General features: G+C 34.4%; 1 protein-coding gene across 1 annotated transcript; it reads right to left on the bottom strand.

The window, feature by feature from the left end:
* Nucleotides 1-11,014: 11,014 nt before the first annotated feature.
* LOC21398000 (probable serine/threonine-protein kinase ireA) lies at nt 11,015-27,104 on the bottom strand. The gene is made up of 12 exons (XM_024174036.1): nt 26,865-27,104; nt 23,798-23,902; nt 23,555-23,659; nt 23,307-23,411; nt 22,917-23,000; nt 22,679-22,762; nt 21,535-22,037; nt 21,325-21,461; nt 20,898-21,117; nt 19,155-19,494; nt 18,956-19,039; nt 11,015-11,311 (listed from the first exon to the last, which is right to left on the bottom strand). Exons 1-12 carry the CDS (start codon nt 27,102-27,104, stop codon nt 11,015-11,017), a joined length of 2,304 nt encoding a protein of 767 aa, XP_024029804.1.
* Nucleotides 27,105-27,808: the final 704 nt, after the last annotated feature.

Genomic DNA, 27,808 nt, shown 5'->3' with positions numbered 1-27,808 from the left:
TAAGGCTCTGTTTCTTTTTTTTTTTTTTTTTTTTTTTTTTTTTTTTTTTTTTTTTTTTTTTTTGCTTTTGTAAGTTTTATTAATATTTGCTAAAACCATAATATAAATGTTTGGAATTCGTGACGTCATAGTTCTGTAAGTTCTTTTTTTTTTTTGAGGGATTTTCTTTAAGATCTTTTTCTTTTCCATGTAACAAATTCTTTTCTTACGAAAAACAAAATAATCTCCTAAGAAAAATGGATCTCTAAATTTAAGCCGCACGTTGGTTCAATGCTAACTAAAACGAGGCCAATAATTCATGATGTGGGAAGTATAAGCATCTTACCTTGTAGAATTCTTGCTTGATAAACAACAGCAAATATGATATGCTTCGGGATAATTCACCAAGGATGAGCCCCTCTTGTTTATTACAATTTTCCACTCTCCAAATTCAGAAATACCAGTGATGCATATCATCAGCCATATTTGATTCCCGCAATCATTACATGCTTGCCAATCCGAAGCGCCACGACAATTAAGGGGTTGTTCTTTTAGAGTATAACTTGAATGTAGTTTTTTAGTTGAATTGGAGTTATAATTTAAATTGAAGTTAGAATTTGAATAAAGTTGAGTAAAATTGAATAAAGTTGAAACTTAAAAGAACGTGAACTTGAATAAAGTTGAAACTTGAGTTTTCTTTTTTTGAGTTTTTTGGACAAAAGAACATACCCTAAGTTATTCCATGAAAACATGAGACGAGAGCTGCAACTTTGGGCTAGGCCAAATGAGCCAGCCTGAGGCCCGTAATTGTTAGCCCGAGCTCGGACCAGTCCAAACCTTCAGATTGGGTTGGGTTGAGGTTTTGAGCGTGAAATCTTATTTAACATTTTTTTAAATACCTTATAAAATTCTGATGCTCGGCCCTAGGCTTGTCGAGCTTTAGGGTCCGGTTGTGTGGACCCTCCCTCCTTCAACCCAGACCGGAATTTCCATTCCGGGCTCAATGGCCTGAATGTGGAAATTCCGGGCTTAACAGCCTAAATGTTCACCTCTACACGAGACTGTAGAGAATATTAGTCTAAAAAATTAACTAATGGTAATTGAAATGAGCTAGATGATATTGGAATATGAAATATTAACCGCAATTAGGTTAAAAAATTACAATAAGCAACACATAATGAAATGGATATGATATTGGAGAATATATATATATATATATATTTAGAGAGAGAGAGAGAGAGAGAGAGAATATAAGTTAGATATGCAGGGTATTTAATGGGCAAAATGAGCACTTACCAGTAATCAAGGCAGCGTAGTAAGAATAGTTATTAAACTTCTTAGGAGGTTTCCCTGTAATTCATTTCTGCAGACTTTTGAAAACTCTTGTATTCTTTTACGTGCCGCTGTCGCATGTGACGGAGAGAGTGTTGTGCACAGGCAATGTAAACTCGCGCAAGGATTAATACGTGATTTTCGTGTATTTTGAGAATAGAGGCGACTTTAAACTATCATTTTTTTATTAAAAAAAGAATAATATTATCTTTAATCTCATGTTTTTGTTGTTGTTCTTCATTGCTTCCTTCAAATCTTAATAAGCAAGATTTCTCTCTCTCTCTCTCTCTCTCTCTCTCTCTCTCATACACACACATGTGTTACTCCAATATTTATCTATCAATATTGGTTATTAACAGAATTGTTAGCGTTCGATTAACTGTTCTAAATCCTTTATAGTAGCGTTTCTCGCATGTATTGGACACCCTTTCTCTTGTTGTAGTCCAATTTTTCCACCAATAATATTCAGTTTTCTAGTCAACCTTTGTGGATTCAATTATAAGGATTGAAAGATATAAAAAATAAATCCAAGTTGTTACATGCAATTACTTCATGGTCATATTAGAAAACAAAAAGAAGTCCAAAATCTGCGTTCCCTTTCGTCGAGGTTATTGTTTTAGGGATAAATTAATATATCGTTTGCTCCACATTTCTCACCCTTATTTAATTCAAGAATATTCACTTCCAGAGTAGCTGAGTTTAGAGACCAGGAAGGTCCGCTAAAACGTCACGAGAGGCCTTGTAAAAAATTTTAATTATTATATTTTTTTCTAATTAAATTCATATTGAAAGAATTCCCGTAAGTTTTATTTTAAAATATTTCGACCCTTTTTAAATTTGTATTTATTCCTAAAAATAATTTAACTTTAAAAAAGGACGATACAATTTTAGGGATGAAAAATAAACTAGAGAGCCGAAAAATATAAAAGGAGTACTATAACTTGGAACTAGTAAGGATAGTCTCGAATTTCTTCTCTTATTAAACTCTGAGGAAAACTTTATTTTTGTAAAGCGTAAGTATATATACAAATTAAAAGAAAATGGTATATTTATTATAAGCAGAGAACTCTAACAGTGATTAAGTTTTTCTTTTTTAATTTTTGGAAATAAGAGATCAGATGCAAAGTCAAAAAAATAAAAAAAAATAAATTAGCACATTGTTAGGTGGCAACCACTAATATTCTAATCCTTCCTTACATCTGCCTCTCACATGATTTATTAAGTTGGTATATATTATGCTATAAATAATTCAAGTGATAGCTAGTTTCTTTCTAAAGGTGTTCGCGGTCGGTTTGGGTGGTTTTTTTCCAAATCACCAACTAAATCAAAAATAAATTTTTTTTTATATGGTTTGGGCAGTTTGATCTTTTTGACAAAAACTAAATTGAACCAAATTACTCATAAGCGGTTCGAGCGATTTAAGCTTAATACTAAATTTTTTTTCAATAATTCATAAAAATTATAAAATCATTAATCAACAAAAATAAAAGACGATTCAAGTTAAAATATAACTCAAAAGTAGTAAATATCTAACACTTCACCATTTAAAATTTTAATACAAATTAACAAAATATGATAAGGTGTATTTTATAAGTGTAGAACCTTTATTATTACCAATGAAAATTAAAATAAATATAAAAATATTTTAAAAATTAAAAAATTATATATTTATACTTTTTAGCGGATTATTGGACGGTTTGGGGAGTTCAAACCACAAACCAAAGTGCCCAAAAAAATAGACTAAAAAACTAATCAAACCGCCTAATAACCTAAAAATAATTAACGATTTGATTCAATTTAATTCGAATTTAACAGTTTTTGCGGTTTGACGGATTTTTAGAAACACCACTATTTCTTTCTATACAAAAATAAATTTCTATGTATATATATATAGCGAAATGATCCACGTAATCGGTCAATAGTACTACTGGTGTTAACTTTGAAAACTCATATTTTATTCTGTGTCACTGTTGCAGGTGACGAGGACAGAATGCAACTTGTGTAGGGTGCAGTGTATGCATATATATTTTTAAAAAAAATGTATGTTTAGTAAGATTTTAGCATATTTTAAGAATTTATTATATGGATTAATTTCTAGGAGATCATAGCAATTTGCAGAATTTTGAAGAGAAAAAAAAGACTATTCAAGCCATTGCATACGTAATTACATCATACATAGTCATCTTTGAAAACAAGAAGTCGGTTAGTGTTCCTGTTCTTTGACGAGTGACGGGATTTTATTAAAGAGAATGGATAATTATCACGCCATGCGTTACTCTAATATTTATAGATCAGTGGTTATAATTATTATTTTAACGGTGTGATATTAATAAGAAGATTATAATAAATTGAGTTGTTGATAAAAAAAAATATAGTTTATAATAATTAATGAGAATGAATTGTTATCACGTTATATGATCAAATATAAATAATGAGAATGAATTTTTATCACGTTATATGATCAAATTTTTATATTTGATAAGTAACTATTAATAAAAATGTAACCATTAAATTCTTGTTAATATGCACATATATAAATAATGTATATACACACATACGTGGTAGTCTTTAAAATCATAACAAATTATATACTTTTCTCTTTAATTAACTGCTTTATAAGCTACAATTGAGGCCCAGAAAACAGGTTCTTATGTAAAGTTCCTTTAGAACTGTTGAAATTAGTTCTTCCTAACTTAGAAAATATGAAATTTGATTAGTGAAAAAGTGAGTCAATTGTTTTTTTTTTCCCCTTAAAAAAGGGAAAAACAATGTAATTAAGAACTTTTTCTGTTACAACTCTAATAAGAATTTTATGATTTCACTTATTTACGAAGAAATTAACTCAGAGTGTGAAATTTGTTATGAATGGTAAATATTAGAGAATGGACTAGTGGGATTTTAATCCAACAACGTTTAACCTGAGAGAATAACATGGTTGAGAATGAACCTTATTTAAACAGTTAACCTTATGCCTATCTTATTGTCCTAACCTTTTTTTTTTTTTTTGGTTCTGAGTCCTAACCTTTTTCATACAAGGTTGTGCAATCTCACTATCTTGTTATCCAAGGACGTGCAGCTTAACCTTGAACAAGATGTCACTCAACGTTGTACAAGAAAACTACTACAAAAAGACAAGGTTATTACTCAAATAAGGATTTGGATTTTCCCTCAGTACATACTCAGATAGTATCACGCTTTATACTTGTAATCTCATGAGTTTCTTATTGCAATCACTCAAGTTCTGGAGTGCTGTTGTGGAATAACATTTCAGCATTATTACATAGTTCTGTAATTCAAACTTTTACCTTTTTAACCCTTCTTATTTAAATATTCAATTTTAGTACTTCCATCAATGGAACATCAATTTTTTGACGATTTTAAAGACAATAAACGATGACGGTCATGACGCATTGATTTAATGGTTTGTGGGCAAAGGAGGCAATACATCAGGTGAGGAAGCATTCATGAGAATATTTAAGGGGATGTTTGGTTGGAGGATTCAAACCATGATTTGAATCATGGTTCATGATTCACTACAATATTTTCTCTCACAAAAAATACACGTAAATCGAAAATTATTCTAATCACATGATTCTAATCCATGAATCAAACGTCTCCTAAGATTGGAACGAAACGATGAAACGCCGTTGTCTCGATCAAAGTCTTGTAGAAATTATAAAGGCTGCAGTCGATAAACTAACATTTTAGATATTAAAAAAAAATTAAGTAGGAATATATTTAAATAAATAATTATTGCGTGATAAGGACAAATTAGGAAAAAAAACAAATATTTTGATGACACGTCTCGTAATAAAGATATAAGATTGTGATGGAAACAAAAAGCAAGAAAAAAGAATAAATTACAAAAACAAGAAAAACCAAATAAAAAATAAACTAAAACGGTACCATGATATATTATTTATATAGTGTTTAATATAGTCATATTATTTAAATAGTGTTTAAATTAAAACAAGAATAAAGATATAAGATTTTAATCAAGGTTCGTCTTGATTCAAACAATATATTGGTAACATGACATATTATTTAAATAGTGTTTAATCTATATAGTCATAAACATGAAATGTATAATATGATAAAGAAATTGAGGGAAAAAAATACCTTTAAACGGCTAATATTTCCATTTCCAAAACTTTCCGAAATTTTCTAGAAATTTCTGTAAGATTTTGCCCAAATTACACTATTTGCATACCGATATCGATATCTTGATTTATCAATATTTTTCTAATATCATACTGAAATAGATTTTGTGGTGGAAAAAAATTATGAGACCACCAAAGAGTGAAATTTATAACCATGAGTATAACACACAAAAGAAGGAAAGAAAGAAAGACAAAGCGAGAGAGTACCACCCGACTAAAACTGCTGAGATTTTTGTCTGCCCTTGAAGCTTCAGAAAGCTCTTCCCACTGCAGAATTTTTTTCCATGTCAACCTAAAGTCCTTTCCACCTCAAAGATCTTCAAATGAAGAAGAAGAAGAAGAAGAAGAAGAAGAAGAAGAAGAAGAAGAAGAAGAAGAAGAAGAAGAAGGAGAACCAGTTCATAATCGTCATCTTTGTCAGAAACATTATTCAGAGAAAATTCTACTGGGAATAAGGGAGAGAGAGAGAGGGAGAAAGGAAGAAGATCAACTTCCCCAGCTATGAAGAGAAAGAGTCGGCTATCTACCAGGAAGAGTTTGGCATCCAATGAAAGACGGCCACGTCATTACCAAACTCTCGTATTGTTCATTTCTAATTTTCTTATCTTTATTTTCCTTTTCTTTTTCAGCAAGCAAAAACAAAATATAAAATAAAAAATAAAGACCCTTCTCCCCCAAAGTTGTGTTAGGTGACGGTGATGAGTGGTGATGGCTTTTCTCTGTGCACAAAATTAAAAAACGAGGTCCTTTTCTTTCAAACTCTTTAAATTCTTATATATGATTTTAATTGCTTTATAAAACAACGGGATTGGTTAGTGAGTATCAACCTAATTAGAAGGCGCTATATATCAATCTCCATATCGGTTTTCACAGTTTATTCAAAAAAAAAAAAATTGCTGCATATAAAATGAAATTACAAATCTGGCCTCACTTGGTAATGGGAAAAATATAATTCTCCAGTTTAATTGAAAAACAACAACACTTTTTCATCTAATTCATTTTTTGATATTCTTTAATGTAATAAATATTTTAACAACTATATAGTGTGACAAAATTTTACGATTACTGAAATGCATGTGTTGCCTACGTATGATGACTTTGACTTTATGCATGGCGTAGAAAAGCAAAGGCTAAATCCGTCCAACTACGCTTTGTCTTCACCTACTAGGGTACCAACGCGCGCTTCGTGCGCATGAGATGACTCTTTAAACAAAGGTGGATTATTTTTATAAATACTCTCGAATTATGTATATTGTTTTAAAATACCCTTTAATTTTTTAAGAGAGTTTAAAATGCCTCTCGATGTATAAAAAACGGTACATAGTTTAGGAATATTTATAAAAATTAGGGGATATTTTTAAATAAGATACATAGCTTTGAAAAATTAAGCTTATCAGAAATTGCAATTTTACTATTTCCGTTAATGAAATATCAAGTTTTTAAGCGGTGATAATGCATTGGTTTAATGGTTTGCGGGGATGCAACACCCGATCCTAAACAGTCAACAAGTCTTCCAAATAGTCTTTGGGCTCACAATTTACACCAAGGAAACCGGCTTAACGTTGCAGCACGTTGGAAACTCATGTATTTGGTGAAGAAAGAAAGACAGGGAGGCCTCGCAGGATTGGATGCAGAAAACAGGTGCTCTGTGGATTTTTTTTTTTCTTTTAGAACGTTTTTCTTTTTTGTTTCGGATTTTTTTTTCTTTGTTGAGGAACGGAAAAGCAATATATATATATATATATATAAAAAGAAGATAGTTCGGTGACCATGTATTGTCTTTCGTTCTTTTCATTGTTACCAATTATTTTAAGGACAATCAGAAAACAAAAATTTGTTGTTTTTGATTTTTTTTAAAAAACTAAAAAATTTAGGTGGTTCTCAATAGCCAAGCCGAGATAAGGGTCGGATCAGAGCACTTTATTTTTTATTGGTATGTCATTTTACACCAAACCAATACACAAAGGATATATTTTTTTTATTCCCATGAAAGAATCCTCATTATCTAATTAATGAATAATACACCGACTAGATTTGGTAGTGCTCGTGACTTTAACAAAAGCTTTGTAGAAGTCTTCACGTTATTAGCCAAAAAATAGATAAATAAAAAAATTAAAAAAAAAGGAAGCCAAAAGTTGACTGCGCCAGATAAGAAGAGTTCATAGCAACTTCACTCTGTGAATCTGATATCGTGATATAGAAACTAATTAACTAATTTGGATTTCAGTTCACAGTCGGTATAAATCTTCGTTTTCAGTGTTTAATTCCATTCACAGTTGTCAAATACTTGCCATTTCCAATACTATTGCCGATGCCTTGCTTTCTCCATTCCTAAACCAGCTGCTCACGGCCATTCGAGAAATGGCGGAACATGAGGTGAGCATGGGGAAGGGAGTTCAAGATGCGGTCGAAAACCTGAGAAGGAATCTCGAAACCATCAAGGCGGTGCTTAAGGATGCCGAGAAGAGACAGTGGAAAGACAAGGCGGTGAAAGTTTGGATGGATGAACTCAAAGACATAACCTACGACATGGATGATGTCTTTGATGAGTGGAAGACCGAAATCGAGAAAGATGGCGAAAGTCATGAGACTGATCAACGCGATCTCTTTGTTACGAAGATCAAGGTACGCTTCTCCGTCCTTTGTAGATGTTTTAATTCTAGCCCTCCTGGACGTCAACTGTGTCGTCGGCTTGACATTGCTCACAAGATAGAAAGACTAGATCGGGAGACTAGACTTAATTGGGAGAAGAAAGAATATGTTCGATTTTATTAGTGCGTCAAGTACAAGTACTAATGAACCTAGACGACCAAACTTTAGTACTTATGTCATTGATGCGCCTGTTGTGTACGGTCAAGATGAGCATAAGAAAACTGTTTTGAACCACTTAATTTGCAGAGAAGAACAAGGAAATTAGTACTCATGAGGACCTCTACATCGTCCCAATTGTAGAAATGGGAGGAATTGGAAAGGCCACTCTCGCGAAACTAGTTTACAATAACGAAAGGCTGAAGGAGAATTTTGATGTGAGAGCTTGGGTCTGTGTCTCGGATCCATTTGATAGATTTGAGATCGTAAAGGCAATCGTTCAACAACTCAACGGTGATGATCATGAGAGAGCTTCAACTAGTACTGGTGTTGGAGATCAGAACTTGGAAACTCTAATGAGGAAATTTCACGAATCTATCAAGGACCGACGATGATCTATGGACCGACGATCATCAAGACTGGGAACCGCTAGAAGAGCACCTTAAGGCGGGAGCCGTTGGCAGTAGAGTTTTGTTGACAACACGAAAGAAAGGAGTAGCTAAAATGGTGGGAACGACGCGCATGGTTTGCATCGAAGAGTTGTCCAAGAAAAGATATTGTACACAAGTGCAAAGGTCTACCTCTTGCGGCAAAGACGTTAGCAAGTCTCTTACGCAATAAAAGCAAAGTGGCAACATGTGTTGCAAAGTGATTTATGGGAGTTAGAAGCGGATAAATTTGGAAAGGTTGAGAAGAATCTTTTATCTCCTTTATTGTTGAGTTACTACGATTTGCCTTCTAGAGAAAAGCGTTGTTTTTCATATTGTGCCATCTTCCCTAAAGATTATGTAATCGACATAAGCGATCTGATCAAACAGTGGATGGCGCAAGGTTATTTCGGTTTGAAGAATCGCGATATGGAGGCAGAAGGTCGCAAGTGTTTTGACAACTTAGCAATGCGGTCGCTTTTCCAAGATTTCGAGCATGATTTTGATGTGAGTATTATAAAGAGATGCAAGATGCACGATTTAGTCCATGATTTTGTGCAACTTCTTACATTAAATGAGTTTTCCACTGTAACAATGAAGGAAAATATTGCACAAAAGGAGGACTTGATGATCCATACTCGCCATTTGACCTTGGTACTTTCTTCGGATTCGGAGGGACAAATTACGGAGCTCTCAATTTTGAAGAAGATGAAGAACTTGCGCACCCACGTGGTTAGAAGCTTCAATACTGATAAAATCGGCCCCGAACACATTTCGTATTTATGATATCTTAGGACATTAAACTTGAGTCGTTGCTCCTTGAAAGAACTCCCAAAAAATATTGATGAGTTGATACTTTTGAGATACCTAGATTTGTCTGATAATTCTCAAAGTGTCTTGCCCAGTACAATCGGCAATTTGTATAACCTGCAAACTTTGATTTTGCGCTCTTGCGGTGATCCAGAAGCTTTCGAGGGTTTGCCTAAAGAAATTGGCAAATTGGGAAACCTTTGGATGTTGTCCTTGGAATTTGGTATCAGCCACAATAGTGACAAGTTTCAGTTACGAGATCTCAGCAAGTTGAACAATCTTCGCAATCTTGATATACGTCGTTCCGAAGAATCGGGACATACAGGTGGGCCTATGCTCAACGAGAATCGAATTCTTTACTCGCTGGAGCCGTCTTTTTCTCCATCTGGGGAGAAGAGAGCTGCTCAAGAAAATGCACTTGAAGCCTTCCAACGATATCCAAACTTGCAATATTTAGGTGTCGTCCTTTACTGCGGTCATTGCAGTCCTAACTGCGTAATGACACTAGCCAATTTGAAAACTTAGCGCTTGGCTCACTGCAGGAGCCCTAACATTCTTCATGCTTTGGGGAAACTCCAATCACTTGAAACACTTGAATTATTTAGTTTGTACTCTATCAACAAGGTTGGACCTGAATTTTTGGGAGCAGAAATTGAAAACAATATGAGTTCTAGAGGATTAAGCAGTACAACTGGCCGGGATTATGATGATGGTGCAACAATGGTGAATATTTTTCCGAAACTTAAACGAATTTGGCTTTGTTTGCCGGAGTGTCGAGAATGGGTGGGCATATCAGGCTGGACGGTTGATATTCCTGTCAGGATAATGCCGCGGCTTGAATACCTCAACCTTCAAAACTGTGATCAACTACAGGCCTTACCTGACTTCCTCTAGACAACACCATTGAAGCATTTGATCATACAAAACTGCGCACAATTAGAAGGGCATTGTCAAAAACAGTCGGGAAAGGAGTGGACCAAAATCAGTCATGTCCCAGACATCCAGTTTGGCTAAAGAATTATCAAATAAGTACTCGTCGGCGCTTAAGGTAACAATTAATTTCCTTAATTTATTCTTGAATCCTCTTGCTTGTCTACTAACTAGCAGAGATAATGTATTGCATACACTTATTTTAGTGCATAATTATAGTCTTACCTTTGAATTCTTTGTCTTTTCAATTCAAATTCAAACTTTATGTTATAAATAATCTTGATGTTTTGACTAACTTTTCTCTTCGGCTGTCATTAATAATATAAAAATCAAACATCAATGGATCTTAATCTTAACACATGAAAGAGTCAAAAGTCTTTTTTCATTCACTTGACAAGTGTTAATTGTCATCTTTTTTGCCTTTTTTTTTTTTTTTTTTTTTTTTTTTTTTTTTTTTTTTTTTTTTTTACTTTTTCTCTTTTTTCTTTTTTGTCTTTTTTCTTTCCTCATTTCTGTTCTCTTTTCTTTTTTTCCTCTTTCTATTCTTTATCTCTTTTCTTTTTTCATTCACTTGACAAGTGTCTTGCCCAGTACAATCGGCAATTTGTATAACCTGCAAACTTTGATTTTGCGCTCTTGCAGTGATCCAGAAGCTTCGAGGGTTTTCCTAAAGAAATTGGCAGATTGGGAATCCCCTGGATGTTGTCTTGGGAATTTGGTATCAGCCACAATAGTGACAAGTTTCAGGTACGAGATCTCAGCAAGTTGAACAATCTTCGCAATCTTGTTATACGTCGTTCCGAAGAATCGGGACATACAGATGGGCCTATGCTCAACGAGAATCGAATTCTTTACTCGCTGGAGCTGTCTTTTATAATATAAAAATCAAACATCAATGGATCTTAGGCCCCGTTTATTTCGCTGATTCGAATTTAAAATTTAAGTTTTATTACAGTAAAAACTCTCACAAACAATCACATCTAACATACGGAAAGAGTCAAAACTCTTTTTTCATTCACTTGACAAGTGTTAATTATCATCTTTTTTGGGTTTTTTTTTTTTTTTTTTTTTGTCTTTTTTCTTTCCTTATTTCTTTTCTTTTTTACTTTTTTCCTCTGTTTTTTTTTTTTGCCAAAAACTACTCTACATTAGAGAGTCACTAAAACTTACTTTTTAAGTACTTTTATTTTTGCTTTGCTCTTATTAAGTTAATTTCTTTTAAATGCGTACTTATTTATTCTTTTTTTTATTAAGAGCACCTCTACGGTGTAATTCTTATTTTACGTGGTTTTTTACTCGTTTATTTATGTTAAAATAATTTTTAAAATGTGTACTTAATTTTTTTTTTTGTCTAGTCCTATACGGTAACACGTTGTGAAATTATTCTAAACATACATAAAAGAGACAAAGAAGTTGCTTGTCCTTTGACCATGTGTCAACCTCTAATTCTTTCTTCATTTTTTTTTTTTTTTCTAGTGTTTTTTTCTTGAAATCTTCATGTTTTGTTTTTGTTTTTACTTTTTCTATTCTTTTCACTTTTGATTTCTTATTGCTTCTTCTTTTTTTTTTTGCTTAAAACTCCTGTATAATTTATTTTTTTCCTCTTTTTTTTTATAAGTTTTTCTTCTTTTCTTTTGCCTATTGTCCTTTTTTTCTCCTCTAATATTCTTTCACATTTTTATTTACTTTTACAATATCTTTTTTTTAAATATTTTCTTTCTCCCACTTTCTTTTAATTAAAATACTTCTTTTCAAATATCTCCCTGCTTTTTTTTGTTAATTTGATTCTTTTTCGATGTATTTTTTGAAATGTTTTTCCTCTTGCTCCAATTCATAGACTTAGTTTTTAAGAAGGCTACGTGTTTTAACGCGTGATCAAACTTATAAAGTTATTCCCCACATGTGTAGCACGTAGTTCAACTAGTATATATCTATAATAGTCACATTGCATTTTAGTGCAAAAGCGCTTGGAGAAGTACTGATTAACTGTGATCATATTCTCATAATAACAAATAAAATACATACTTATTAGTATATCTATAAACTGGATATATCTTATCAATTATCACTGTATCTAATAGATGAAAATCAATATTTTCGGTCAACTCCCACCGATTTAACTGATTAATTTGCAAGTCAATTTTTTAAGCTTCTTTTAATATTGCCTCATTTTTTTCTTTGGGGTTTTTTTGTTCAGGAAAATAGTTGTTAAATGATAGTTCTCCCAAAATTTCATCCGAATGCTCACAACAAATTGCAGAAAACAATGTTTAGTCTGCAAGTCATGTTGCTTTCTGATGCTCAAGCAGGCCTTAGTGCTGTTGGTCTCTCGATTTCCATCAAGTGAAGTTATCCACCGACTATAATGGTGTATTTTTATTTTTATTTTTTTTAAGTTAATAGACTATAGTGGTGTGTTTAAAAGAGAAATTTGTATGCTTGATTAAGTATGTGCCTCTTTAAGTTTCCTCTTGTTGGAACTTGGTAATTGTATTATCCCCTTAAATGTTTCAATCAGATCTACTACTAGTTTCGGTTTGTGGTTAGCGTGGAATCGCTGAATGAGTTAAGGTCTTTATAAACCAGCGTGTGTATTTATCTCATTTGTAATGCAATTCCCATTTTCAAATAAATAAATAAAAAAGCTTGCGAGGAGGTCTCTTGGATATACAAAAGCTAAGGCCTCGTTTAGTTCATGAGTTCAAACCCAATAGTTTGAATCAAAATTAAAATTTTTGTGAAAGAAAACACTGTAACAGAGTTTTTTAAAATTTAAATTTTTGTGAGACAAAACATTATTTGAACTGGATTTGTACCCCAGTGGTTGATGGCCCTATTTCAGTTAAAATGGTTAAATTAGAAAATTTCTCATATCTATCGAGAAGGTAGCCAAGTTGCGGAGAAGATAGCAGTTAATCTGAAAATTGGGATCATAGTACCACTCTCGCTACTTCTGTATAGGATTTACTAAAAAATAAAAATAAATAAAACACTTTGAGAGCTATACTAGAAGCCACACCAAATTTAAACCCAATACTCAAACATAGCAATGCCCTTAAAAATCATAAAATTGATCACTAACCTGCAAAATAGAGGGGCTTCATATCAAATTCAACTGAAAAAAAAATGACATTTTGTAACAAATAGATGAGGCATTAACAATGAATTAGAGATGACTTGCGCAGAAAGCAATGATCCATGTTTAAACTTATTGCAAAAAGAAAACCTCTGAGAAACCCTTGTGATGACCCTAACTTTTGATCATCATCCTACATTCATACTTAGCATTACTTAACCTCTATTACTTTCTAATTATAACCTCTTAAAAATTCAGGCTAATTTTTTTTTTTCATTCATACGTCTAAATGCTGTAGCATTTTGCTAGCATTCTGTCTTCAACCATTCATACGTCTAAATGTTGTAGCATTGTACTAGCATTCTATTTTCAGCCATTCATACATCTTAATGCTGTACCATTTTGCTTGCATTTTGTTACATTAATCATACCTTGTTACTAGAGGTTGCTATGCATAACCTCACTGTCTCACAAACTCAACTTCGTTACATAAGTAATCTATATTCATAAAATACTATTTACTTTTTACACAAAACACGTGATGCATCCACAACCCACTTACCCACACTCCGTTGCTACATCCTCTCTGCATGACCAACAACAAGTTTTAGGGAGCTGGTGCCTTACCCGAGCTTCCTACAACATGAATAAACTTAATGAACTTTCGCTCAGCAAGTATCAATAGGTCATAACAAATGCAATAATTATGCACACCCATATATGCATTCATGTCATATATCCAAATACATTATGTACTACTAAAACACGTATAGTTTATGTTCTTCTTCTTTCATTACATACTTTGTACAGCTTTCGTCTCATTATAGTCGATCATATTGTATTTTTTACGTTCTGAACGACTTTCATTTTGTGTTTCTCATTCTTTTCATTCTTCTTTACAGGTACCATACCTTTATGTGGATGGTTTTTGTGCTTCATTTTCTTGTCTTTTACTTCTTTTGGGTCCTGTCCTGTTGTACCATAGCTCGCATAACCAGTGAGGAGTGGGGTAGCTAACCAATCCAACTCAGTCACGGTTTTATTTCTTTCATAGTCTCCTTATAACCTTTCCTTCAAAGGCTAGTACTATCAGGATGTTTGGTCTCTTACCATTTATCAATTTTCTCATTAAAACGGTAACTTTAGTTAAATCTTATGAATTTGTGCATTTTTGAACAATTTATCATGAGATTGACTTTTCGTTAAAGTTTAACTTTTTCTCTTAACTTTACCTCGACTTAACATCGATACATACTTTTCACAGATTCATGTTCTACGACTACTTAAGTCTTGTAGATACATACATAACATTGTATCTAACATCCAGGAGTCATCTTTCACATTCTAGCACACATTTAGTCTACAATACGCTCGGATTGAGCAACATACAGAAATAAATTTACTTGTGTTGTAGACAAGAAAAACTACTGATACATACAATATGTACAATTTTTGTGCAATATAGAAAAGTAAGCTTGTTCGTGATATAGACATACAACAACTGTTGTACTTACCAAAGTTTCGCTAACGATGTGTCCTTTGTCTCACTTGATGTTTTCTGACTGCGATCATTAATCGATCCTATTGCATAAATTTCCGATCGTTAGATTCAAAATTTAAGATCAATAATTACATTGAAATTTAATTTGGAAAGGTATTCAATCCCAAAATATTTTCTATCTCCAAAATTTGCACTAAAACCGTGCTCTGTCCTCAGTTTGGGCCTAATTTTTCAGTTTTGGTCCAAAACTGTGAATTCTCATTGCGTTCGGTTTCTTTACATCACTGATTATCAAATCGACTTGCTTTTCATATCTTAATTCCTTATTCCTCATGAAAACCGATTTTAACTCAAAGTTTCAAACTAAATTTCGGCAGAGTTCTGCCTACTTTTCCATGTTTCCCGAGCTAACCTTAGCTCGTTTTATCCGTTATTTCTACTATCAAACACCATTCATATAATTTCTCTTTCAATTACATCACAATTCTAGGGTTTCCTCACATTTCCATAAAAATTCTCCATACCAAGAATTACTAGAAACAAAAGCTCAATAACCTAGAATTCATCCTTAATTCACTAGTCATCAAGTTCCTTAATCATCACAAGCTAATCTTCCTTTTAAGTGAAATTTTTTCCATCTTCTCCCCTATACTCCACGTGCAACTATGGTAGGGAAACAACAAGAAAAATTCAAATTCTCACCTTAGAAAATGAAGAACAAGCTTCGGTGACGCGAACTCGTGGTGTCGTTTCGTCAATTTCGATCAAAACTCATTTTTCTCACTTTGGATGAATTTTTTTCTCTTCCTTTCTCTTTGGCTGAGTTCCCTCTGTTCTTAGCATGAAAAATGAACATTTCTCACATGCTATACCTTTAATGAGCCGACCATACATAAAGCAAAAGTCCAAAAATACAATTTTGACATTTCCAATGACCTTTTTGCAAAATTTCACAAAATATCGCAAAAATATCTTTCATTTTCTTCTCCTCCAAGCTTGGCCAGCCACCTTTGGATGCCACATAGCTCAATCTTAGCCCTTCACCCAATTTTACACTTTTAATCTCAACCATTGATCATTTAATACGTATCCTATTCTGGTTCAGTTTAATTCCTATCCGGTACGCGTTTTATCTGCATTTTTCAGACAGTTGGTTAACTTAGTCAACCTTGACCATTCTTGACTAACTTTTCGAGGGCAACATTTTGGTCGACTCTTAGTCAACAAATTTTGACATGGTTAACTCCAATCAGTCGAAACCCCAATTTTCTCAGTTCGGCTCTCCGTACCCCTTTTTTATCTGTTTTTCGTTCCGATTGTTTCTAAAACCCTAGAATTGATGTCATTCAATTCTTTTCCATTTCTTAAACTTATCATTTATGTGTTTATCCACTTATGGGCTTAACACAACATTCCATACCTCTTTCTTAAATACAGTCTGAAAATCGGTAACTGCATCGTAGTTCAGAAATTTCTGAAGTTTAGCTTATAACTTGCTATTCCATATTTATATTAATAAATACTTATCATAACAGTATTCATATTAATGATATAAAGGATTCTATGAAATATTATCCTATACAATAATTCTGATAAATTTCTCAGTCATGACAACCCACTGCATCATATACCAATAATCACATATTTGAGCACAGCGGAAAATCCTAATACAATCGTAACAATATCAGATATTTGTAAAAAAAAATAAAAAAAATAAAAAAAAAAAAAGTTTAGAGTTTCCGAAAAGTACTTCTCAACTTAGAATTTGGCATAATGTCAACTTTAGCCTGAATTATGTTGTTTGTCTCATTTTTGCTCTTGAGCTTTAAAACATTACAATTCAACCAAAACTATGCTCTTCGTCGCTTGTTTGTCAATTTAGTCATGAAAATCGTTATATTTTATGTTTGAGCGACAGAAATGTAATAAAAGACACATCATGTCACAACAAATAAAGTCTATAGAAGAAAAAAAGCAGGAAACATAGTGAAGAAATTAAGAAATAGAATATTAAATGCCATCATTTGGTTAAAACAACAAGGTCTAGAGAATAGTATCAGTTGGTCGAAACAAAGACCTTAATTTGCTGCTTTAGCTACACCTTAAAGGCCCAAAATGGCAGGTTCTTAAGTAAAGTTCTATTGGAAATGTTGAAATTACTTGCTAACTTCTTTGAAGATATGAAATTTTGATGACTGATAGAGCGAGGAAGAAGTGAGAGAGTGAGAAAAAGCAGCTTTAGTTACAACAAATTAATAGCTTCAGCACAAAAAATAATCACACAAAAAAAAAGACTACAATTATCACATACCTCCTAGTCATTTAAGCTATCTTCCAAAAACATAAACAAAACAAAACAAAAAAAACAAAAAACAAAAAACAAAAAAAAAAGAAGAAGAAAAAAGTAGGCAGTTTTCCTGCTACAGATTTAATATGATTTTTCCCATATCACTCAAGTCAAATGTGTTTCAAGTTTCCCATTTTATGCCTTTTATGTCAATCTTTTCTGAAAAAAAAATGACAATTTCATACCAAATCTGCTCCAAGTCAACCAATGACACCCACAAATACGTATAGAGATTTTCTAAACAAGTATGTCAACTTGTCCAGAAAAATGAAATCTCTGATCGTGTGCAAAGAAAAGCAATTCTTGTTTGAAACTTGAGGGAATTCGGGAATATTTAGTGAAATGAGGAGATAGTAAAATGGAAATAGTAACCTTTATTGAGAAACAAATAATTAGGCTGGTGGGTAATTCTTAATCAGAGCAAGAATTTACTCCTGTCACAAAATTTTCCGAGAGGAAAGTTTCATGAGAAAATAGAACAATATCGAAATGTAATAAAGCTATACCTAAAACAAACCAGCACTACACATTAATCTCCCAAGCGAGATTTGTTTTTCTTCCATTGCTAGGATTTCGAACCTCGCAAATTTGGAAGAAATCATGAAATTGGAGAGGAGATTGGCTCCGAAGTCTTGATGGAGGCCTTAATCCCATCACTGCCCTGTTGGTGAATTGGAGGGCTCGAGGCATTGGTGTTTGGGGGATGGAGAAAAGGTGGGAGAGCTCATAAGATGGAGAAAGAGATTTTAACAATGAGGCTAGGGTTTACGTTAGGATTGGGAAAGATGGTAGATATAAATTGAAATATAACTTGGCGATTCATGAAGATATATAGATAATCAAAGGAGGATGAAAGTCAAATGACAGAACTAAAACACCAAATTAATTTGTGGCACTAATTGAGATGATTGGGTAGAGAGTGAGTTCTTTCACAGAGCTTCTTGCCAAAAGAATGCTAATTGGGAATCTTTTGTTAGGAAATCTGGGCTCAAATCGAAATAAATTATCGAGAACAAAAAATAATGAATGAAAAATAAAAGCATAAATGAATACCAAAAATTTAATACAAGTTCACTAATTTAGCTATGTTATGTTTCTGGTGCCGCAGATTTCACTATATTATTGAAGATAATCGATACAAGAGAATCGCTTCATGACTCACTTGTATTTCTCTCACTCCTAATGAAATTTCTCTCAGCAGTCACACTTAATTTTCTCTCAAAAAATTGTCAGTAATAAAATCCTTAACAATAGGTATTTATATAGCACAAGAAAAACCTGAAAAATTCCGAAAGAAAACCTAAAAACCGACTCAAAACTCAACTTGGCACGTGCCTGGCGCTGCCTTTTCAGCACTTCGAATGCCCTTGTGTTGCGCACGCTACGCACTGCCATTGTGGCGCGAGCACCCCCGCGCCGATTTCTGAAGCGCCGTGGAGCCCATGCTGTGGCACTGCACTGCTGTCCAGCATGCAGCAGCTCTCCTAGCGCCGCGGCCCCCCAGCGCCTTCAAATCGGGGCCGCGGCGCTATGGTCTTTGAAATATGTGTCAAAAAATTTATCTTTGCCGCACCGGTTCTTTACACCTATGTACACTTCAATTAAGAGATTTGGAAATCTACTTTCAAAGTAGTTGTACAAACCTTCTTCCAATGATCCTATGAGTTTCTGAAACAATCGCCCACCAAAAATGAGTTATACTTAAGAATATCAATAGGGCACATTATATTTTGTGTCTGGAAATAGACAATATTCATAGAGCATATTTCTTTAGGACTAGTACCTTAATTTTTGGTGGACACCTTCCATAATGATTATAGGTGTTTCGAATTAACCGCAATAATTCTGGAAGGCTGTCGTATTTATAAGTACTATCTGGACTGTACTTTTTCAATTGTTCAATTGCATAATTGATTATATCTGCGTCAATCCTCTCGTTCCATTCTCGAACATCCTCTCCCTTCCATTTTCCTACTATAACTTTCGATGAAATAGTTTCTAGCTCATTGCGAAGATCTCTGTCTCCAAAATCATATACTTTTTTGCAAGTGTTAAGAAGAAATAAAAGTTTCTCCTTCGGATCCGAAAACGGTAGATAGCGCAGTGCCTCCTTCGCTGTTAGACTGACAACAATAGAAAAGAAGTGAAAAAGAAGCATGCATGCGTGTGTGCGTGTGTGCGTGCGTGTGTGTGTGTGTGTGTGTGGCATAGCTATGGTATTCTGGGAGAAACCTATCTCCATCATTAAATTTAGAGGTCAGAAATCTAAGAATAAATGTCAGAATTATGTTGAATAAATGTCATTTTACTTTTTTTTTTTTCACTTCTTTATGTTACAATATGGTCCTTCAATAAGGTCCTTGGAAAAACCTAGCTTAACATAGGGCTCACCGGGACCAAATGGTAGCTAGGTCAGAGCCAAAGAAAAGGAGTTTACTATGGGACCTTGATTCCGCACTTTCTCGGTGTAATAGCATAACTCTCAACATAACTCGATGAATATGGTTTTGTTCATATCTATATACGTCTTGGATAAATACTATCAGGTTTTTAATTGGCATTTGTGGCAACAAGAATTCAGACAATTCAGAAACTAGCTGGTTCCGCAGATAAGTGACGTGTTGCGAAAGTCAAATCCGTGACAAGGCTTTTGAAAGTAAAGTGTTATTTATCAAGATAAAATCCGGTTTTGTTACTAGGATAAGCCTCAACATAGATCATGTAGAGATAAAGCCGAATTGGTATTATGATACACACTGAAGATTTAAATTGGGACATCAAAGATTTGAAAAAGATTTGATCAAGAGAATCCTAATTTGAGTTAAATTCAAATTTCCAGCTTAAATAGCATTCGGTTTTTGGAGACATAAAAGCCAGGATGTGCAATTTCATTAGAGGACATTTTGCAGAAGGCTTTTAGAAGAAAATAGCAGAGAAAAATGGATAGAAGATTCTAGAATTGGATTTGAAATTTAAGAATTAATGTTGCAATAAATTGTGGAATAAATTTTGCAACATTCAAATTTTGAAAGATACTCATATGAAATTTAAGATAAATGATTGTCAGCTCTTTATAAGTCTCAAGTCAATGCAAGCTACAGCTATCGGGAACATCTACACACAATGAATTTTGAGTTTTGTGTTCTACGGAAGAAGAATTTGAAGTTTTCGGGAACAAACATTTTGTGAATTGAAGGGAGTTCAATGTCGAGACATTGAACACGAGTGATGTTCGGTGAATAATCTAGCTAATTGTTACACGATCTAGGCGACAATTACATGGTGTCAGTAGGTTAAGTCCATTGGTGATTGTAACGGTGTTTAATTAGGAAATTATTTAATATGAAGGCGTGGCCCTGTGGATAAAAGTTTTTTCCTGAAAATGGAAATTGATTAATCTGACTAAATAACTTTTAGTTGGTAAATAAATATAACAGGACTCGTTTCAGTATTTGTTGCAACAATAATTAACACTACACATAGGTCTTTCCAGTTACTCATTATATTGAAGAAAGTATAAGCTTACCGTTCTGTAGGATTCGTGCTTGTTAAACAAAGGAAAAGATGACGAGCTTCAGGATTATTCTCCAACAATGAGTCCCTCTTCTTTGTTATTGTTTTGCAATCACCAAATTCAGAAATACCAGTGATGCAATAACATAAAATTCGACCGTAAGCGTGCATATCATCAACCCATATATGGTTCCCGTGATCACGACATGCTTGCCTATCCAAAGTGCCACTACCTAGTAAAGAAATTAATTCCACAATACATGAGACAAAATGAATGATAAACCCTAAGAACATTAGGTTAAAGAATAACATAAGCAAATAATACATCAACTGGATAATATTAGGATCTTGATGAAGAGAATATTAGTTGATCATTTGGCTATATACATACACATATAAAATGTACGGGGGTGCTTATGAGGCAAAATGAGAGTACTTACCAGTTTTAATGCCCATGTCAGAAAGCTTTACATGCCAGAGTGATCCTTCCTTAATTATTCGAATGTTTTGAGGCTTTAAGTCTCCGTGACTTATGCCCAATGTATCATGTAAGTGCACTAGCCCGGAAAGCACTTCCCTGTAGAATAATACAAACATATAATTAAACATGATGATATAAAATCTATTACAAAAAAAAAAACTTAACCAACCTCATCACTGTCCGCAACAAATCAGGAATTGGACTCCCATTTTTCGGAATGAGTTCAAATTTTCCGACAATCTTCTTCACTACATTCAATCTGTCATTTGTCACAACATGATTGGAATTTGCTAGTTGAACTAGTTCATCCAAGTTGAATGATGTTTCATCCAAGTAGTACGCTGTCTCCATAGCAACATAAGACCACACTTTATCAGATGTAACGCCAAAACATCTCACTAAATTTGGATGGTATTTTAAATCTTTTATCAGAATCTGAATCTTCTCAGCATTCATGTCGTAATCAGCTTTGCGAATGCGTTTCACTGCAGTCGGTACTTTATAAGTACCCCATAAAATATTGTTGTCCTGGTTTTTACCGTCGCTAAGTTTTTTATCTGGTAGGAGCTCTAGATTTTGGCCTATCTGCAGTGGCTGTTGGGGATCACATTTATCACTTTCAGATGAAACTTCTACGGTGGCAAAAGCGTTGCCTAGCTCCGGTTCCTGTTCCTGATTGATTTAACAGATATCATTCATGATTAATATATGAAAAAAAAAATCCATGAAGTTAGGGGTGTCAAACACAACATCAGCACATAAAAGACGTGTACCATGGCCAAAATTAGGGGTTTATCAATGCATTCTTCGCACCATAAAACTGAAAAAGGCATCGGCAATAAAAAGTGAGCAAGTTCGAGATATGGCTGCCGGTGATTTGTTGAGCAAGTTCAAGTTCGAGATAAATTTCCTGGTTGGAATAGAAACTTAATTTGCCTGAGGGGTGCTCATTGCAATGCATGAAGTGTGTCCATGAAAGCAAAAAATGAGGGTCTCATATGTGTTCAAAAGGAGCTATAAGTGCACAGGTGATCGTGAAGGGCATAACATAGGGGATAATATCACTAGCTACACCTTACTTTCTTGGCATGCAAGTATTGTACTTTCTCTTGGTACTAGTGGATTCAATTTTTCTCTTTCGGCAGCAGGTGATAAAAAAAATGATATTATGGAGGGGTTATTTCATCAGTGGATATTATAAAAAGCAAATTAGCAACAAAACCATGGTTTAACAGAAAATTTGTCATGAACATTACTTCGTGTATGATAGTATATGATGACTAAGAAAAAAGATGCTAGTATTAAATACGAACCAGATAACGAGCGAGGTCATTGTGTAGACTTTTTAGCTCTTCTATATCAACTATACCCTTGATCTCATCCATCGGTACGTTCTTCTGTGAAAAATCAATATCAAATATCAACATATAGCCATAACTGTATTTTCAATCGTATCCCTAAATTTGCCATCAATAGTATTATTTGGTATAGTAGAATATAAGGCACATAAAAGAAAGAAAGAAAGAGAATAGGAGAGTATTAAAATGCAACCTGCAGAAAATTTCTAAGATATTTCACTGCTTCAGGGAGTTTTTTCCACTTCTCATTCGCCTCTTGACTTCTTATTTCCTTCTTCTAACAATATAACAAACATCAAAAGTCAACCTGGAAATCCTTTCAACTTTAATTTTCAAATATATTTACATAAATTTGTTGCAATAAAATGAAAGTAAGAATAATATTGAAATGAAACCAACTAATAATAAGTGGCAACCTTTTACCTCCAGATTATCTTCATTGTACGTAAAATATACTGTGTCCATATTATATTCATTTTTACTCATTCCTTATTTTACCGTCAGATTTACCAACAGTATAGGAAATTAAAATGAAAAGATCAAGAAGAATATTGAAAACAACTACTTCTTAATTAGTGACAACCTCTTTCAAGTCTCTTGAAACTTGTGTCCGCGTGGGAGAATTGGAAGAAGAAGCTCCTGAAATTTCTTTAATCTTTTTAGCTGGCTGTGGAATTCTTTTCCCCGTCTGCTAACATTAATAAATATCAAATGTCAATGTCAAAGTACTTTCACTTCAAAGATAAAGAAATTTGTTGCAATAGTATAAATAATTAAAATGAAAGGAAGAAGAATATCTAAAATATAACCAGCTCAATAATTAGTGGCAACCTCATTCAGCTGTCCTAAACCTTGTGTTTGCTTCAAAGAACTAGAAGAAGAAGCTTCGGAAAGTTCTTTCAACTTCTCATTTGTATGTGGAACTTTTTTCCCCTTCTGCTAACATTAATCAACATCAAATGTTAACCTAGAAGTGCCTTCCACTTCAAATATTTTCAAATTTATTCATAGAAATATTAGAATGAATGGAATAACAATATCAAAAATAGAACTAGCTCAATAATTAGTGGCAACCTCATTCTGCTGTCCTAAAACTGGTGTTGGCTTCGAAAAACTAGAAGAAGAAGCTTCGGAAAGTTGTTTCAACTTTTCATTTGTATGTGGAACTTTTTCCCCCTTCTGCTAACATTAATCAACATCAAATGTTAACCTAGAAGTGCCTTCCACTTCAAATATTTTCAAATTTATTCATAGAAATATTCGAATGAAAGGAAGAACAATATCGAAAATAGAACTAGCTCAATAATTAGTGGTAACATCATTCTGCTGTCCTAAAAACTTGTGTTGGCTTCGAAGAACTAGAAGAAGCTTCGGAAAGTTCTTTCAACTTTTCATTTGTATGTGGAACTTTTTTCTCCTTCTGCTAACATTAATCAACATCAAATGTTAACCTGGAAGTGCTTTCCACTCCAAAGATTTTCAAATTTATTCATAGAAATATTCGAATGAAAGGAAGAACAATATCGAAAATAGAACTAGCTCAATAATTAGTGGTAACATCATTCTGCTGTCCTAAAACTTGTGTTGGCTTCGAAGAACTAGAAGAAGAAGCTTCGGAAAGTTCTTTCAACTTTTCATTTGTATGTGGAACTTTTTTCCCCTTCTGCTAACATTAATCAAGATCAGAGGTCAACCTACAAGTCCTTTCCACTTTAAATATTTTCAAATATTTCGACATTAATTTGTTGTGATAATATAGAAAATTAAGAAAATTTTGATGGAACCAGCTCATAATCAGTGGCAACCTCATTCTTTTGTCTTTGAATTTGTGCCCGCTTGGGAGAACCGGAAGAAGAAGCTTCTGAAATTTCTTTCAATTTTTCATTTCTCTGTGGAACTGTTATCCCCTTCTGCTAAAATTAATCAATCAACAGCAAAGGTCAACCTGGAAATCATTTCTGTTTCAAGGATTTTCAAATATATTTACAGAAATTTGTTGCAGTAGTATAGGTAATTAAAATGAAAGGAAGAAAAACAATATAATAACCAGATTATAATTAGTGGCCACCTCTTTCAAATCTCCTGAAACTACTTCTGTCCCCTTGATCTCATCTAGCCCTCGTATAATAACCAGCTTGGGCAGATTCTGTAATGGTACTGATAGTTGTAGGGTTTGCTTTGTTTTGTTTTTCCCTATGGAGAATTGGTGTGTGTGTGTGTGTGTGTGTGTTGTGTGTGTGTGTGTGTGTGATTGTGTGTGTGTCTGTGTGTGTCTTTTCAGTAATACGATTAATTAAAAGGAGAACAACGGTTTGAAGTTACAAAGTCTTAGATGCAGCCAGGTTGGTACCTTACAGGCAATAACCTGAAATTTTACAGGTAGTAACCTGGAAGTTTACAAGAAGTTATCTCGACTTAGTTCAGATTACTGCTATTTATTTATTTATTTTGAGTTAATCATTTGCTCAGATTATTCCTTTAGTATACGTGCGTCTAAATAAACATTGTTTGCCTCCTTTACAGATATTTAGCTATTGATTGAAAACAATGTGGCATGTCATTAATGTCAAGTTGGAGTAATTAATAGGGTCTGCCAAGCTCAAGACATGGCAGCTGATGATATGCTGATGATATCTATTGACGGTGAAATTTCGTTAACAGGATCACGCCGGGTCACCTTTTGGTATCCCGTAGGGTTACCGGCCTAAAACTGGTGTATATTCGAAATTATGCTCGAGAAGTGTTTGAGTAAACTTTGTTGTGAAGGAGATATAAATGTAATTCCTAAATAAAAGGACACACGGAGTTTTATAGTGGTTCACTCTGTTAATGAAGAGCTACATCCACTGCTTTTGGTATATATTTTTTTCAATCTTCTAATTACATCTAGAGTCAAGAAGAGAGAGCCCCTTTTATAGCCCAAGTTTACTTCAGGAGTGGTTTTTCTCTATGGGCCTACCCACCTGAGTGCCTACTACCCCATGGGCCTAGACCTATAGGCTGCTAACAGTTTTTGGACTGTTCATTCATCCAGTTTGTCTCTTATTACGGCTCTACAGATTTCCTGTAATCCTTCCACCATCCTCTGTTGGGCGGTTTAGGAACTAGTAATTAATGCCTGCATTACAGACCTCTTCTAAACCCAGACGTAATTCTCTTGTCCACTCAAAGGTCTCTTAGAGGACGTGGTCTTATTAGGCCGGCATTCCGTACCTACATGATAGGTTTAAACGCCGAGGGTGAGGGAAGCTGTCGTGACGGGTCGACCGCCGGGATCAAATGAACGTCGAAGGGACACAAGGTCGATGACTTTTTAGGGGTTGTCGTCTAGACTTGGGTGCGTCCAAGATACACGGAGTCGACGTCTAACCTGATGCGGCAATTATGGCCACGTGAAGTGAAGCGCTATCGTCATCCGACGTGTCGCTGCCTATTTTCCCGTACAACAATATCTTATCAGAAATGTTTCATTCTTTTAAGAGGAGTTAATCTCTTTTAATTTGTCGTACCTTTTGTTTTTTAATCAACTTTGTTAGTTTAGCCTAGCTTGCGAAGTTATTTTGATAGAAGAGGTGTAATTAGCTGATCTGTTAATTTCTATTCCTAACAAATAAGGATATTGGTGATGGAAGGATTCTATATATCAGTATATATGATTATCATCATCAGGTGTTTTTGTTTTGTTGGATTCGTCGTGACTCGTTTGGATATAAACGTTTGAGTTTGATGTTACGCATGAAAAAATGTATATATTTTTTGTGTATTTCATTTTACTTGATTCAAGTTTTATAGTTATATTATTCTCTTTTTTTTTTTTTTTAATGAAAAGTTGTATTATCCAATTTTGTGTATTAAAGCAATAAGAACTAGGGTTTTATCTGAACTACTTCACAGCGGAGAAGATTGAGTGTCGTACCTTTCAAGAGTATTTAACATCTGTCATTTACATTCTTCTTATGACAAACTGAGCTAGTACTGCGTAACAATCTTTTATCTCACATTTATAATTAGCAATCATAAAATGTTAAAATCTTATATGCTTAATAGCCTCTATCTTTTGCACTACCACACTATCCTTGGCAAGTATGAGAAAGTTGGAGAACGATTATTTCTTCGGTAGATATAACTAATAGGAGCAAACCTTAGCGACGGAGATCACTTGATCTCCGAACCTCCGTGGTGCCCATTTTTGCAACGAAGCTGTTGAAGAGGTTGCTGCTGGAGTAACATTGTTTCCGGTTCCCACAATACTAGCATTTACTGCGTTCCTTGGAATCGCACTGGACGCCGGAGCTGGCCGGACCGCATCGGCGTTTGATTTTGGTTTAGGTTTTGAGGCTTCGGCAGGATGTGATGGCTTAAGATCAGGATGTGTTTCCATTTCTGATTTAGAACTAGTCCTCGGAGAGGACGCGGTGCGGCGAGGAGAGAGAGGAGAGGCGGGCGAGGCTGAGAGAGCTGGGTGGGTGCGAGGAGAGGAGAGAGAGGAGAGGCGGGCGAGGCTGAGAGAGCTGGGTGGGTGCGAGGAGAGGAGAGAGAGAGAGAGGAGAGAGAGGAGAGGCGGGCGAGGCTGAGAGAGCTGGGTGCGTGCGAGGAGAGGAGAGAGAGAGGAGAGGATAGGAGAGAGAGAGTAGAGGAGATGAGAGGAGAGAGAGGAGAGGCGGGCGAGGTGAGAGAGCTGGGTGCGTGCGAGGAGAGGAGAGAGAGAGAGAGGAGAGAGAGGAGAGGCGGGCGAGGCTGAGAGAGCTGGGTGCGTGCGAGGAGAGGAGAGAGAGAGAGAGAGAGGAGAGAGAGAGGAGAGGATAGGAGAGAGAGAGTAGAGGCGGGCGAGGTGAGAGAGCTGGGTCGGTGCGAAAAGAGCAGAGGAGAGTGAGGAGAGGCGGCTATTGTACCGTCTACTTTATTTTATAATTAATAACAAAGTTCACTTTTACTTATTTTATAATTAATCTTGAACGTTGTTTAAAAGTTGCAGATTCCCAAAGAAATAGAGAATGTAATTAAGCCACGTCGGTTTATGTGGGGGCAGACACTAAGATTTTGAAACTTTTTTTTAATGTAATAAAGTCTTAAAAGAATTATAAA

The sequence above is a fragment of the Morus notabilis genome, unplaced genomic scaffold, assembly GCF_000414095.1.
Source record: "Morus notabilis unplaced genomic scaffold, ASM41409v2 Scaffold1199, whole genome shotgun sequence".
NCBI lineage: Eukaryota > Viridiplantae > Streptophyta > Magnoliopsida > Rosales > Moraceae > Morus > Morus notabilis.
Note: the sequence above shows the minus strand (reverse complement) of the source record. Positions and strands in the feature narration are given on the sequence as shown.